Source organism: Colletotrichum paranaense (assembly GCF_030867605.1).
Source record: "Colletotrichum paranaense strain IMI 384185 chromosome Unknown Scaffold_12.1, whole genome shotgun sequence".
NCBI classification, from domain to species: domain Eukaryota; kingdom Fungi; phylum Ascomycota; class Sordariomycetes; order Glomerellales; family Glomerellaceae; genus Colletotrichum; species Colletotrichum paranaense.
This window is the reverse complement of record NW_026848970.1, coordinates 883,408-897,757: the sequence shown is the minus strand read 5'-3', so window position 1 is coordinate 897,757 and position 14,350 is coordinate 883,408. Positions and strand designations below refer to the sequence as shown.

The 14,350-nt window shown below is 49.0% G+C and overlaps 6 protein-coding genes across 6 annotated transcripts; 4 read left to right on the top strand and 2 right to left on the bottom strand.

Annotated features, from left to right (window-relative positions):
- Nucleotides 1–2,343: 2,343 nt before the first annotated feature.
- Nucleotides 2,344–2,568, bottom strand: CPAR01_13216 (uncharacterized protein; the record flags this gene model as incomplete). The annotated part of the gene is made up of 1 exon (XM_060497470.1): nt 2,344–2,568. The coding sequence occupies one exon, from the start codon at nt 2,566–2,568 to the stop codon at nt 2,344–2,346; it is 225 nt and encodes a 74-aa protein (XP_060343863.1).
- Nucleotides 2,569–5,361: 2,793 nt separating this feature from the next.
- CPAR01_13215 (uncharacterized protein) lies at nt 5,362–5,639 on the top strand (the record flags this gene model as incomplete). The annotated part of the gene is made up of 2 exons (XM_060497469.1): nt 5,362–5,519; nt 5,609–5,639. 2 exons carry the CDS (start codon nt 5,362–5,364, stop codon nt 5,637–5,639), a joined length of 189 nt encoding a protein of 62 aa, XP_060343862.1.
- Nucleotides 5,640–6,165: 526 nt separating this feature from the next.
- Nucleotides 6,166–8,082, bottom strand: CPAR01_13214 (uncharacterized protein; the record flags this gene model as incomplete). The annotated part of the gene is made up of 1 exon (XM_060497468.1): nt 6,166–8,082. One exon carries the CDS (start codon nt 8,080–8,082, stop codon nt 6,166–6,168), a length of 1,917 nt encoding a protein of 638 aa, XP_060343861.1.
- A 900-nt stretch (nt 8,083–8,982) lies between these two features.
- Nucleotides 8,983–9,774, top strand: CPAR01_13213 (uncharacterized protein; the record flags this gene model as incomplete). The annotated part of the gene is made up of 1 exon (XM_060497467.1): nt 8,983–9,774. One exon carries the CDS (start codon nt 8,983–8,985, stop codon nt 9,772–9,774), a length of 792 nt encoding a protein of 263 aa, XP_060343860.1.
- A 2,579-nt stretch (nt 9,775–12,353) lies between these two features.
- On the top strand, nt 12,354–12,988 carry CPAR01_13212 (thioredoxin; the record flags this gene model as incomplete). The annotated part of the gene is made up of 2 exons (XM_060497466.1): nt 12,354–12,407; nt 12,539–12,988. 2 exons carry the CDS (start codon nt 12,354–12,356, stop codon nt 12,986–12,988), a joined length of 504 nt encoding a protein of 167 aa, XP_060343859.1.
- Nucleotides 12,989–13,559: 571 nt separating this feature from the next.
- On the top strand, nt 13,560–14,348 carry CPAR01_13211 (uncharacterized protein; the record flags this gene model as incomplete). The annotated part of the gene is made up of 1 exon (XM_060497465.1): nt 13,560–14,348. The coding sequence occupies one exon, from the start codon at nt 13,560–13,562 to the stop codon at nt 14,346–14,348; it is 789 nt and encodes a 262-aa protein (XP_060343858.1).
- Between the last annotated feature and the right edge of the window lie 2 nt (nt 14,349–14,350).

The following is a 14,350-nucleotide window of genomic DNA, read 5'->3' as shown; positions in this document are numbered from 1 at the left end:
ACTGGGCGATGATCGTGGGTGGAGCTGTGGTCAAGGTCGCGGTCCCGACGTGCCAGGGTGAGGCGTGGCGGGTGCGAAAAAGATGACAAGGGGGCGGAGACTGTGACAAAGTCGGGTGGAGGTTGTGAGGATGATGGAGGTGGTATCCGTAGCTAGGGTAGCCGGGGTTGATTTGTTGACTTGGTGATATTGAAGATGGAAGAAGGGAGAAGGGTGTTGATGGAGGGGAAAGAGAAGAAAGATGGTAGCGAAGTAAGGTAAGGTACCGTATACGCCAATTTGTTTATCGCCGCTAACCAAACCGTGATACGGGAAGACAGGACGAGATTGGAAGATGGCAAGAGCAAACAGTGTCGGGTGTTTCTTTTTGCATACAAAAATAACTTAAAAATCGAGAAGCTTTGAGGGCTCGATGTTCAGACGCAGGGCAGGTGCAGATGGAAGGATACCTCAGGTGGGAAGGAAAGCAGCCAGCAGCCGGGGGCGTAGATGGCAAACGGGGTGTGTGAGGTGTGAGACGATGGGGAGGGACTCAGGGAGAAGATGTGCAGAGCTAAGGAAGGTGGCGCCAACGCCCGAATGGGACGGGACGGGTACGGGGTACGCAGCAGGTGAGAATTTGGGGGAAGGCACCTCACACGCGCCACGGCGCCTTAGATGGCAGGAGGCGGGAGATTACTGGCAAGACGGCACTGGCAGGAAGGAGCTGCCCCAGTCGACCGCTCTAGCAACGGAGGGGAAGGCACGGTCAGCTCAGGTAAGGTAGCAATGGGAACTCAGGAAGGAGTCGCCTTTCTCGTGTGCGTTCCATCTGACGTGTGACCGAGGTGCCTATCAGCGCCATGAACGAGAGACCTTGGACCAGGTTTGATAGATGGGCTGAGAGTAAGGCGTCTCCAATGTGCCAGTGTGGTGGTGTCAAAAGAAAGGTGGTAGGATGGAGTGGCAAGCTACGTGACAGTCAGAGGCAGTGGCCTACCTTGGAGGCTTAGATACGGCTCTTCAACTAGCAACACTCAACAGCCACCAGGCACTGGTAGAAGTGCGCCAAAGTTTGCTTGTCAAAGATGATAATGCCAATTCAAAGGTGACAGCAGAATTGACTGATGGTGTGGAGCATGGGGAAACCAAACCAGGATCTGGCGCCGCCGCTGGGCAACGGGGGAAACAGCCGATGGGTTGAGAGGAGCCACTGCACAGGGATGCGATTGACTGAACCGGGTAATCCACAGATACGGATGGGGAGATTTCGGTTCGGAGACCTGGCCGTGGACCTGAAGCTTGAAGGTCCAGTGTTGATAAGAAAGACTCCGGCCCGGTCAGTGCCGAATGATGGATGCGTAAGCAATCAGTCGGTCAGGCTTGATATCTTCTTGACGTTGATAGTTGCGGAATCTTGGAAGTTGGGTCTGGTCTGAGAGACGGGTACCCGTATGGCATTGTCGAGTCAAACAACAATCAAAGAAAAATGCAGTCCAAATTTAGACAAACTTCAACGGCGCCGGACGGCACGCGGTGGCGGCCTAAGCCAGAGCGAAGAGCGGCTGTCCACGGCAACGCGAGGTATCACGAGGTGGAGGCTCCAACGACGGTATTGGTTCCAACCTGCGAATAAGGTAGGGAGAATGGGTGATAGACGACGGCTGGAAGTTGAAATTGAGACATTCGCGTTGTCAAAGTCCCATTGTTGCTGACTGACTGGGCCAACCTCCCTCTCGCATCACACCACATCTGCAGAGGCCCCTAGCTGGTATCTGAGGCCGTGTTACACCACAGGAGCCATTCTTTCTTGCTTGAATGAGTCTTTCGTGATAGTGATTCCAACTTGTTGTTTGCCTCAATTCTCGTCATGTTTCATCTCAAGTCGCCTACCGTCACTTGCAGGAAGCAATCTGAGGTGCTTATTTGTTTTGACATGTGTGCCGCGCCGGGAGAAAGAAGCGAAATTCATCAACGAAATTCATGGTTCGTTGCGTCCCCACTCTACCCCAATCGATAAGCCCCACGACAAAGGGCCGATGCCTTGGGGTATCTGATTGGTCAACAGTTCGGGAGGTCACGAGGTGGCGCTTCCTTCCATCTCGGAGACTCTGATCGTAATTGGCTTATGGACTCCTGTGCCTCGGCCGTTTGGGGAAGGAGAAGTAGAGATGACATGCATCCATCACCTGCCGGCCGCCCGCACTGTGCCTTTTCAGTGCCGAAGACGCATCAAGTGCTGACAGCAGCACGCATCACAGCGAGTGCGAATGGATTCATCCTGCGGTCCACGGCATGCGGCTGATGTTGATTCATCTCAGGGTAGTGATAAGGTAGAATACGAGGTTGACATTCCTATATGCTCTACTTCCCCGAGTCTGCCATAGGGATCTGTAAAAGGCCGAGTGCTAATATCAAAACACTACCTATGCTTTTTGATCTCGTGCCTTCCCTCCACATAACAAACACAGTGGTAAAAACAGAAGCAATAGCCACCACACCACCACACCTTCCCCCGTGCGGAGAGATTTTTAAAGTGGCGCCCAGAGCCAAGATAGACAAGCGTCGACCAACCAGCGCGCTAGGCATCGTCCCTGCCCCCTGCCATCTGAGGTCCGTGCAGGATGGAGAGGTGCATGTAACGTTTCCCTGAGATTGAAACTCAAAAAAAAAAGAAAAGAAAAGAAAAAAAAAACAATGGAAAGAAGCGAACAGAGAAAAGAGGGGACCACACAATACGTAGCTGCCAGACGGGAAGAAGAAGCTTGTGGCTTCGGCTACAATGGTCGTCTGCAGATTGGAGATTCGATACAGATGCCTACTGCCTATAGATGTCTAACTCGCGCCTTGGCCAAAGCTATTCCCCAGACTTCCGTCCTTCAAGACTGTCGGGAATAACCCGTGCTCCCACGTCTACGACGTGTTACGGAGCAGGAGCTGACCTGACCGTGCCCACGGCCTGGGAACCGGCCAGTTGTATCGGCGACACGACGGGACTGATAGACTCTTGCTCTATCTCTCTCGTGGGTTCGTTACACAGATAAGGATGCTTGCATCGCACACGTTTCCCGCCCTATCTTGCAACTTTGATTCTACTTCAGACTATCTCCGGGGTCACACAGCAGCATTCGGGCAGAGTGTCAGCTTTCAGTCTTCCGTACGTTAGAATGGCAATCAAGGCTCATCTCTATGTCGACGTCCAGGTCGGAATGCGTGTCAGCAATCGACTCGATCTGAATACCCCGAGCCAGATCCTCTCACTATGGCCATCCTCAATCAAGCCACCCGCTGTTGCTCGGTTGCAGAATCTGAAGCTGGAACTTGGTCCACGCCTGGGGAACCGACCTGCCGGTCTTCCATCCCACGAGACCTGTATCTGATACCTGGACGTAACCACAGATATCTATCCATATCTCCCCAGACGTATCTGACCGTTACTTCCCTTTACCCCACACAACCCAAAGGTTACATCCCCACCCATCCCAACGTCCAAGTCTCCACGGTCCATTCCATCCCCAAACAATGGCTCTGGCAGACCATGGCGCAAGTTACAATGGCCGCCTGGTGATGTCTCGCCCATCAATGTGACATTTGCAGTAGACTTCTTCAGGGTCCGTCCGGTATCCGAACCCACTGTCCAACCCGCTGAAGGTCCAAGGAGGCGTGCCCAGTCTTTCAAGTTCCCGGCGCGAGGTGTTTCCTGTTCCATGGAGCTGGGTATTGCGTGACAGGCGACTACATCTTGACCCAACTTTATCATGCCACCCATGTTACTTCAAACTCGTTGACGATTCGTCAAGGGCACATCACGGCATCGGTGATGTAGAGTCTCATCCGGCCCTCCGGTCCCGGAAGTCAATCCCTCCGCCGAGCCTAGATGTTCTTGAACTTTCCGGTCGTTCTTTCGGCCGGAAAAGCGGAGTCCAACTGCCAGACTCCGAACAGGCAGATCATCAAAGCAGTGATTGACTGACACCTCACGTCTCCGGCACCGGTGCTTTGACGTCCTCAAACCTGGCATCCCCTCCTCGTCCCGCTGGGGCCCGGCTTCCACATCCGTCGACACATGTAGCAATTTGGTGCTCCATTAGATGATCGTCGATACTTGCCTTGCTCCATGTTCCCAAGAGATCATAGTCGCTACCAAACAAGGCTAACGTTGGTCCGATGGTTTCCTTCACGTAGCCTTTTATTCCACGTTCTCTTTAACAGTGGGAGGGGGGAAGTCGTGGGACTCGAAAAGGAGCAAATTCTCGAAAAAATAGAGTCTTTGCCCTACGGCGCCGAGCCAGTGCACCATTAGATGGATACTCCATTCTGAAGCAGGAAATCTGCAAATTCTAGACTTGCTGCGATTAACCTGGCCTCCAGTCCCTCTCCAGGCACCGCTCTAAGCTGCCGGCCGTCTGTGTTCGGGCGGTGACCTTCCCGGGATCGGAGGGCCGGAGCCTAAACGAATCTCCGGCCCCCGAAACCTCCGTCAGAGGCCATCCCTCTCCACTATCTTGCTTCGGGCTGGCGACACAGTCTTGCGCAGCCACCGGCAGATGTAAGGTTTCCACTTACTTTGATTTCGCCTCATGCTGCTGTCTTTACAACGCCCGAGACAGTATGACCAGGGATGAAATGTTCCTTCAGTCTTCTTATTCTCTTTGTAGGATGGTAGACCCGCAGTATCGCATGACTTGTCGGCCGTTCCTGGGCCTCAATCCTCGCGGGGGGCTTTGAAGCGTCAACAGACATTACAAGTCGGAGAGCGATGAATGAGATTAAGGACTGTGTTACCGATGGATCTGCAGTGCCATTGTCCAAATTGGCCCAACCAGTTGAAGAATCCCGTCGGCCTCCCACAAAATCACATTTTGTTCACCGTCAATTCTTAGTCCTAGAAACCTTAAAAATGGCCGCCGGACATGTACAGACATCCCGTGCACCGAATTACATACGCATAACGACATAACCAGCAGGGGTATACCTTCTCTCCCCAGGGCGAGTCAAGACCAATCCTCAACAGATAGAGTAGTTCTGAGGCTGAGTTCTCCCCAGGACATGACTGCCAAGCCTAGAGACGAACCACATTGATTGTGTCCATCAAACGAATACCGTCTTTAAGAAATTAGACTTACTCGCGGGAGCTAATTTCTACCCGGGTAGGTTGTGTAAAGTCCGTGATGTATGCGAAGTATTGGCGGGTACATCAGCGTGTATAACTCCATAAGGGTCTGAAGAAGATATAAAAGAGCAAGTCTACCTCCCCGGCCTGAGTCTCCGTCAGTCTATCGACTCAAGCTTTACACTCATTCCGCCCACTTACAGCCATCCTTAAAAGCCTTCCGCTTCCGAGGCCCTTCTCTTCCACTCAACTCGTAGCCACACGCCAAGATGCATTTCTCCGTCATCGCCCTCCTCTCCCTCTCCGCCCTCGCTCTTGCGGCGCCGCAAGCCAACGTTGCGCCTACGTGCGGCAGAGATAGCGACTGCACCAGCTTCTGCAGCAGAGGACCATGCACGAAGCCGTTCTGCGGACTCTCTGCTTTTGGGTACGTCATGAAGAAAGAAAGAATAAAGAAATTTTCTCTTGACTTTTTTGAGATGAGAGAACAGAGGATGCTAATGTTGGGTAATTTAGTGACGACCGCTGCTTCTGCGGAGGATGCTAGATGGACTATGTGACATGAGACAAAACCGTTGCCTCGGGGCCTTATGTTATCTTCTATATCTAGGAGATGCGACAACTATACATATGGACTACCAAATTTGAGGCGGCGCAGGGATTGGGCGAGGTGAAGAGATCGAGACCTTTGAGAGCGCGAGTTGGGGCGCGATGATATGTTCCATGCTTGGGAGCATCGAAATAAGCGTGCGTTCATGGCCAACGTTTTACCTTTCAAATGGCGTTCAAACGTTCTTGAAAAGAGAGAAAGAATGAGGAAAGGGTGATTCAGGGCGTAAGTTGAGTTTTGATGAAAGAAAATAAAAGAACACATAACGCTAGGTATTCGTTCGTGGTCAATCAGGTGCCTACTGATCCAGCCCTTAGCGGCGTATCTAGGGGAGACTGGACGAAGTCCCAATTCCTCCGCTGGATACGGTCGTGTGTGACAATGCGAAGTCTTCGAGGATCATCAATTGTATATTGAGAAAACGCATTGCAAGCTTGGCCGTTTGCCTAAGCCATGGCATGATTTATACCAACGTCACCTTTGTGTTCGGCAAATCAATCTCAAACAACTCGCCTTCCATGATGCCGTGGACGTAAGAGTCCCCCACAAAGGTGAAGTCTCTCTCATGTGTTTCTCTGTACGGCCCCGGGAGAGGTCGCAATATCAATGGCACTCGTCCACCTTTGACGACCCATATCTGATCTCCGATTTGCGCGTCCCTGCTAGCGAGCCCAAACAGACCAGTGTCTGATATGAAAAATCTTCTGCCTCCTGTGATTTCTACGTTATGGTTTCCGAAGCGATTGAGCTGCTCGATCACACTCGTAGGAAGGTGTGCATCGGGTACAGGTACATTTTTGTATTTAGTACGCTGCAGCAAATTCCACCACCAACGATCATGAAGAGCTCGCGTCCTGTCGTCCGCCTGATAGACATGTACCCTTTCAGGTAAGGTGACATCGAGATTCGCACAGATTGTTCTCCAGAACGCATCCAGTATGTCTATTCGAGCCTTGCAGGCGCCGAGCAATGCACAATAGGGATCTTGAGGCTTTCGATCCACGTTTGCCATTTCCCGCCATTGTTGAAGGGTTTCTGCATGGTAAATCCCAGCGTCACTGGGGGGATAAGGCTCGTTAGGCTCTCCAATCTTGGCAATGGAACCACCAAGACGGCCATCTAGGATCAACCTTTTGAGGTCGTTTGTACAAATCCGCGTAGATGCAGTCAAATTCAGCCCACAGGCTTCGAAGCAAGGTGCTAATTTTTGCCTCTCATGCAGCAATCGTAAGCGCCAATATTCGCCAGGCCTGCTGTCACTCCAATCAGGGACCCAGGAAGGAAGTCCAGGCGGTGGACGATGGTAGAAGCCACGGCCACGGTACTCTTGCGACATGGAGGGGAGCACGTGAGATAGTACATCTAAGTTTCCGTCTTTTTCGATGAGGTTGATAGCGACTCTTGCGTAAACTTCGGCAACTGTGGCGTCGTAGTCAATAATGTCCTTGGTGAAGCTATTCGTAAGCCCGAGCACGCCGTAAATCTTGTCTTTTGGGTTGGTTGCATCTCGATATCGGAATGTAGACGCCAGCTCCAAGAAGTGGACTTGGCCTGGGGAAGCGCGTTGGTCTTGAGCGGTCTTGAGAACGAGAGCTATCTGCCTTAGGTAGGGCGACATGTCCTGCGAGAGGGATCGACCGCTAAAGAGCTTTGATGGCATCAGAGCATCGATGTTGCAGCATTTCTCGGATGAGAAATGCTTTTTGAAGCTTCGAGCCATGCTGTCGATCTCTCCGTTGGCAAATACGTGCTTGCCACACACATGTGTCACCGACTTTGCGAGAAGAATTTCCTGGACGGTCCAGATACGCTTGTACCAATCTCTCGACTTCAGAAACGCGAATAGTTTGAGCATCGTTGCCCTTGTGAGGAATGGGTCAGACTTGGCATCTTGAGCCTCCGGGACTCGCCAATGATGATCAGGAGATGATCCAAAATATTCTATGAGTTTGCAAATGTCCTCATGGTATCTTTCCTCGTCACCTAGCCATACGACAACTTTTTCAGCGCCACGGTAAATGATGTCCATAATTCCTACTTGGTGCTTGCGTTCAGCGTTGTCGGTTTGATTGATGCAAACAGCATCGACCCAGAGATCTAGGGCTTCTCCCGCTCTTCTGAGATGCTGCAAAGCGTTTTTGAGATTTGCTGTAACGTTCATCGCTTCCCCTTGCACCTTGATCGTTCTCGTGTGTGTGGGATCTCCCCAAACATACGATAATGCCTCATATGATGCGCCTTGGGTGATCGTCTTGAGTCTGCACTCTATCTCGTCATCGAAGGACCCTGGTAGCAGCTCAAGGATTCGAATTTGCTGCGAGCGGTAGTCCAAAGGGACGTAGATGTTGGCAGAGCATACATTCGATTGATTGGTGGCCATGTCGTTCAGTCTGCCTTGTGCAAGGAAAGAAATTCGCAACTAACTCGGCGCCGAAGTTAGACGGATGATTCTGTAACATTACAATCGTGGTGGTATGACACCTCCAGTAAGCCAGTATCTCAACTGCTTCAAATATACAGCTTGCTCTTCGTATACCATGCCTGGTTTTCCCATCACATATATGGTAGGGAACAACAGGCAGAAACATTTCACGATGTACATATGAGAGGATGTCGTCAGTAATCACTTGAACAGGTAAGTTTCAAACTGTGCTCCATGCAGCCAAGTGGGCAATGCTTGCGTTGCTAGAGTCCAAGCTGAAAAGTTTTCCAAGCTTCATTAGCAACTGTTGCCTTGAGCCGGTGCGTCATTGTCAGCCTGCGGCCCTATTAGGGAAGGCGATTCTGCAGGCTGTGTGCCCCAGAATGATTTCACAGGCTGAAAGCCTGCCACGCTTTTCTCAATCTACAGGCGTAGCATTCTGATGTTGACCGCATCAGGCTTCTAGGTCGCCTTGGTGCAACGATTCGTAGTTACTCGAGGCTTGGCACTGAGGCGAAGCTAGGCACCGCCGAGTGGCTCAGAGAGGCTCAAAAGGGGGAAAGCCAGTCTGCCCGGCGCCTTCTTGACGAGTATGAATTGTAATATTTGATTCTACTTCTGTAAATGGATCCAGCGTGCATTAAAACGAGGACTGATCAAGGCTTTATCTCTACATAAGTACCCTCGGGGAAGCAGACGTGCTGGGAGATGGCATCCTCGCCGTTAAACATACCGAGAATTCTGTCCTACCAGCTACATCAAGATACGAGTATCCAATGTGATTACCCGTCATCTGTTCATTGTTCTTTCTTTTTGGCAGAGATTCTCCAAGATGCCAGTACTAAGCCAGACTTACAGATGACAGAACTTCACCTTGCTGCAGCTTTTGGTACCCCTGGTATTTGTAGTCGCATTCTGGACGAAGGTGTACCGGTTGATATTTTTGAGACTAGCCTAGGTACACCGCTATGCACTGCAAGCACGGAAGGAAGGGTTGATAATGTTAAGCTGTTGCTTCAGCGTGGTGCGAACATCAATTTGCAGAATGCAAGAGGCTCAACTCCACTGCTGTGTGCTGCATATACCGGTTCGACTGAGGTGATGGAACTCCTGTTCGACAAAGGCGCTCTCGTAGAACTGGAAGCCGACAAAACAACAGTGCTTCACGTTGCTGCGCAAGATCACGGGCCTTCAATGGTGCACTTAATCTTGAAGCATATGAAGCAACGCCATTCTGAAGACGTGATCGGGCTCCTGAACCATCACGATCATTGGGATAGAAGCCCTCTGCATATATCTGCGCAGAAAGGAGACCTGGGGACTGTACGGGCATTGGTTGACGCAGGTGCATATATCGACATCGAAGATGCGTTGGCAAGAACTCCAGTGTATTTTGCTGAGCTACACGGTGAAAACAAAGTCAAGGACTTCTTGATCAGCAGGGGGGCCAGGATCGGAGTTCCGCGGATTGAGACGATTGAAGTCGAGCTTGAGGATGGAACCACTCTCATCGTGGAAGTGAGTGACAAGAACCGCGAGCCCGGTGAGCAACCTTCTAAGCTGTGTCCCGAAGAGGCAGCACAGATGATCTATGATGTGGAAGGGACAGTTTTTCCTTCTCCTGTCAAAAGGATTCACTTCAAGAACTAGCGATGGCGTTATCATGTGCGCCTCACCGACGGTAGAGACCTGGACGAGCTACCCAGTTCATAGCTTTTAGGCAACTACTTATATGGCGGTACGTGCAATCACGCGATGAGCCAGCGTGTCTCTGATGCCACCCACTCAGCTTACGTTGCAATGTACAGTAAATAGTAACATTATGGGACGAACTGGGAGTATTCCATTTGGGTCAATTCTCCTATGTATAGGTATTTTGTACATTTGAGCGGCGTTCACAAGATTCGGTGTGAGCAAAGGTCTACGTAGAAAGGCTAGGTCAAGATAGGAATGAGAAAAATGGAAGTTTGTTACCTCATCCCTTACAGTTCATACATGCCACAATTCGTTCCTTTGTGATCACGCCTCTCATGGCGCGAGAAGGGAACAAGAAGGAAGGAAAATGTGTAGGAGAAGAAGAAAGATTAGATCTTGAGAGACCTAGTATGACAGATAGTTCCACCCGTCGCGCAGACGGTCACGGTGTTGGCCTGGCACTGTCCGCCAAAGCCGTAGGTTTCCGAGGCCCCGCCGCCAACGATCGCGTAGACGTTGGAGGCGGTGGTGATGGTGATCCTAGAAGAGTCACCGGAATATGGGCTGCTAAAAGAGCCGCTAGACTCGGTGCCTGTGGAAGCAGGCAGGTAAATCGAAGGCCGTTGACTTTGGGAGCTTTTGTCCATTCGTTCCCCAAAAAATCACCATTCATCTGGAGCACCCATGACGGCAGTGGCGTGGGCAGAGATGCTCGGGAGAATAGAGCTGGAGATGGATGGCCTTTGCAGCAGTGACGGGGCAGACGCGGTGGACTCGGCAATCATCTAGGTGGTGACGATGGACTGTAGGTCTATTGTCTAAAATTAGCATCTAGCAGCCTGTAGGAGATCGTAAGAAGGTACTTACAGTGGGGTATCAAAAGTTCGTGTACACCCTACTAATACGCGTACCGACGCGTTTTCTCCTTAACATTACTTTTCTTTTTATATCCTATAATTTTAATAAATAGAGGCTAATTTATAGGTTTTTTATTTTTAAATAATAAGAAGCTATAAGGCTAACTATAAACTTATAAAAATTTAATAAGTAATAATTATTATACTTATAATAATTAAAAAGAGCTATTACGAGGTCGTAATATTTTTTAGCTTATTATACTTAATAATATAAAAAATAGTTTATTATTTTAATTTAAGTACTAATTTTAAGTCCTTACCCTAGGAAGGAAGGTTAGAGAATCTTTTTAATAAAGAGAAACGCTCTATAATTAGATCTATTTAAATTAATTATTAATAGCCGTATTTTAAACTAATTATTAAATAGTAAAACTAAGTTAATTTTAATATTATTAAACGTATTTTTAAAAAAATAAATTATTATAAATAGAGAGTTATAAAAAGACTTTTTATAATACTAAAAATAATAACTAAAAAGCTCGATTTTATAAAAAATTAAATCTAAAACCTAAGAGAATTAATAATAATATATAATTTAGTACGAAGACTTTATATAGAGATTTATTTATTAATTCTTAATAATTTTAGTCCTAGTTCTCTAACGAATCGTTCTATTAAAATAATACTTCTACCTTAATTAAATAGGTATTTAGGTTATTAAAAAACCGCTAAAACAAAGATTTATTAACCTTATTAGTTACGTTAAGGCGAATATATTTATTATAATATAAGTAATAATATAGAAAAATAATTACTCTAAATTAGTATTCTTTATTTATAATAACCGTTCTTAACAATAAGGGTATAATATAAATAGCTATATAAACTATTTAAAAAAAGGGTATTTATTATATATAAATAATGCGCGTTATTTTATATAAAATAATACCCCTATTTATATTATAAAACGGATAATAAAGTAGTTTATAATTTATAGGATTTCTTAGCTTAAATAGCCCCTATATTCGCTAAACTTTAACTTAATTAAGTATTATTAGCGTATAATAAATTTTAATTTATATAAATTATATTTAGAAATATTTATTTTAAAGAGGAATAAGTTAAATATAAAAGAATTTAAGTAATAATTAAGGGTAGCGTAGGAGGCTATATTATTAAAAAAAATTCGGAGTCTAATTAACTCCTTATTATGTTAACTTATAATAATAATTTAGGTACGTAGTTAATATATATAATACTAAAGAGTAAACTTAAGGCTTTTTTTTATATATACTTTTGCTATATAAATTAAAAAATTAATAGTTTTGCGGCTAGTCGAAGTATAGTAGTAAAAATGTAGGAGGTTGGGTAATTAGGGGCAATGGTGGGGTGTACACGAACTTTTGACACCCCACTGTAGGTATTTTCTGTTCTAGGGTACCTGGCACGCCTGGGTATCAGTAACTGGCACTGACGTTGGGCGACACCCATACCAACATGCTACCGGTGCATGGGTCGCTGCTGACAAAGCCCTACCGGATAAAGCCCGGATCACTCCCACAGCTCAAGGTCGGTTCAATTGAGCATTCTCCTTGTGCTCTCCATCATTCGATATCCGCGCGACAGTCCACGCAGCGGTTGCTCTCATCATAAAAGTCCATTGTATTGAGCGACAAGATGGACACGCTCTCATGGATGCTCCTGGCTTTTGCCATTTACATGCTCGCAAAAGTACGTACCCCACATTCGGCCTCACAACTGCGCCGCTGCCTCACCCCTCTTCATGAGATGTCCATGGCTATCCTCCCTAAACGACACCTGAAATGCGAGTCCCACGCTGCTAACTAGTAAACTCTTCAAAGACACTATTCGCAGACCGCTCGCCCATCCCCGAGACATCAGGCAAAGTCTACAAAGTCGCCAGCGCCGGCGAGCTAGACGCCCTCCTCGCCTCCACCACCAACGTCGTCGTCGACTTCTACGCCGACTGGTGCCCGCCCTGCCGCGCCATCGCGCCTGTCTTCTCCGGTCTGGCCGACAAGCACGCCGCGGAGGGGAAGCTCGCGTTCGCCAAGGTCAACGTCGATCACGTCAACAACGTCGCTGGCCGCTACGGCGTCACTGCCATGCCGACGTTCATGTTCTTCCAGAAGGGAAAGCCTACGGGTGTGGCTGCCAAGGGAGTGACGCCTCGTCAGTCGGTTGTGTTCACTGAGGATGGCCGCGTCGACAAGATTCGGGGCGCGGATCGGGCTGCGTTGCAGGCTGTTGTGCAGGCGCTGGCTGGTGAGGGAGGGGATGCGAAGGAGTGATGAGAGTCAGGATTGGCGTGTGCGGAAAGTTGGGCCTTTGAAGGAATACTTCCGTCGAGGGTTCGAATAGCCAAACAGTGGATCCGCATGTCAATGAGCGATTTTGAACGGAAAATACTGAAAGTGTGTTGATGCTTCAGAGGCCAGTGTCTTGACTTGAATCTCAGGAAATGTTACTCGACCTTGGTGATCACATCCTCATCTTCGAGATCGATTTATGGATTCAACAATGACAGCAATCCAGGTACCCTAGAATGGATGCCTGTCGGTCTTTCCTTGTCCCGGTCAGGGATGTATACGGCAGAATCGGTTAATTGAGCTAGCGGTGGGACCCCGAGTCATCTAATTCGCGAAGCAGTTAGATCAACAAGGGTGAAGATGTGGGCTAGGCAGCTTTCGAATGTCGCTCATGCTGACATGTTTATTTAGTCGAACCTCACTAAGATAATCGACTGACGTCCCATTGCCACTAATGTTCACCAGACACTTCTATGTGAGAAGAGACTGGTACCGTGTGTAGACATATCGTGAACCAGCTTTCGAGGCATCGACACCGAGTCAACCCGTCACGATGGCTTCCTCTCGCCCCACCAAAGTCCTCAGCGTCGGGCTTCCTCGCACGGGGTCCTACTCCATGATGCTCGCCCTCACCGAGCTGGGTTACAAGGACGTCTACCACGGCCTCAATGCCATCGATAGCCCCGATGACTGGCGCTTTTTCGGCCGTGCCTCCGACGCCCTATTCCCGACATTGCCCTCATACACCGGCAAGGGCATGACCACCGCCGACTGGGACCACATCTTTGGACCCTGCGAAGGCATCACCGATATCGCGGCCCCCTTCACACCATCGCTCATCGATGCCTACCCTGAAGCGAAGGTCGTTCTCGTCATCCGAGACTATGAAAAGTGGCGGGTATCGATGAAGGAGGTGATTTCAGGCATCTTTGGGCCCCTGACGTGTTTCATCCGGGACTACGTCGAGCCCATGATGGGCGCAGACAGCGCAGGGAATATTCAGAAGATGATGCTGGGTTGGGTGGGAGCTACCGACGTTCCCGACTTGGAGTCGAAGCTCGGCGAGGTCTATGAGCGCCACCACAAGTACATCATGTCGACGGTCCCCAAGGAGAGGTTGCTTGTGTACAAGCTCGGGGAGGGCTGGGGTCCCTTGTGCGAGTTCCTCGACCTGCCAGTGCCGGACATGCCGTTTCCGCATGGGAACGAAGCTGCAGCGCTCAGAAGTAAGATCTTTGACAAGCAAAAAAGAGTAATCCTGGAAGCCGGTGCTCGTTTTGCGCCGTGGCTTGTCGGCGCTGGTGCTGTTGCCGGAGGGCTGTGGTATACCCTGTCAATGTAGTG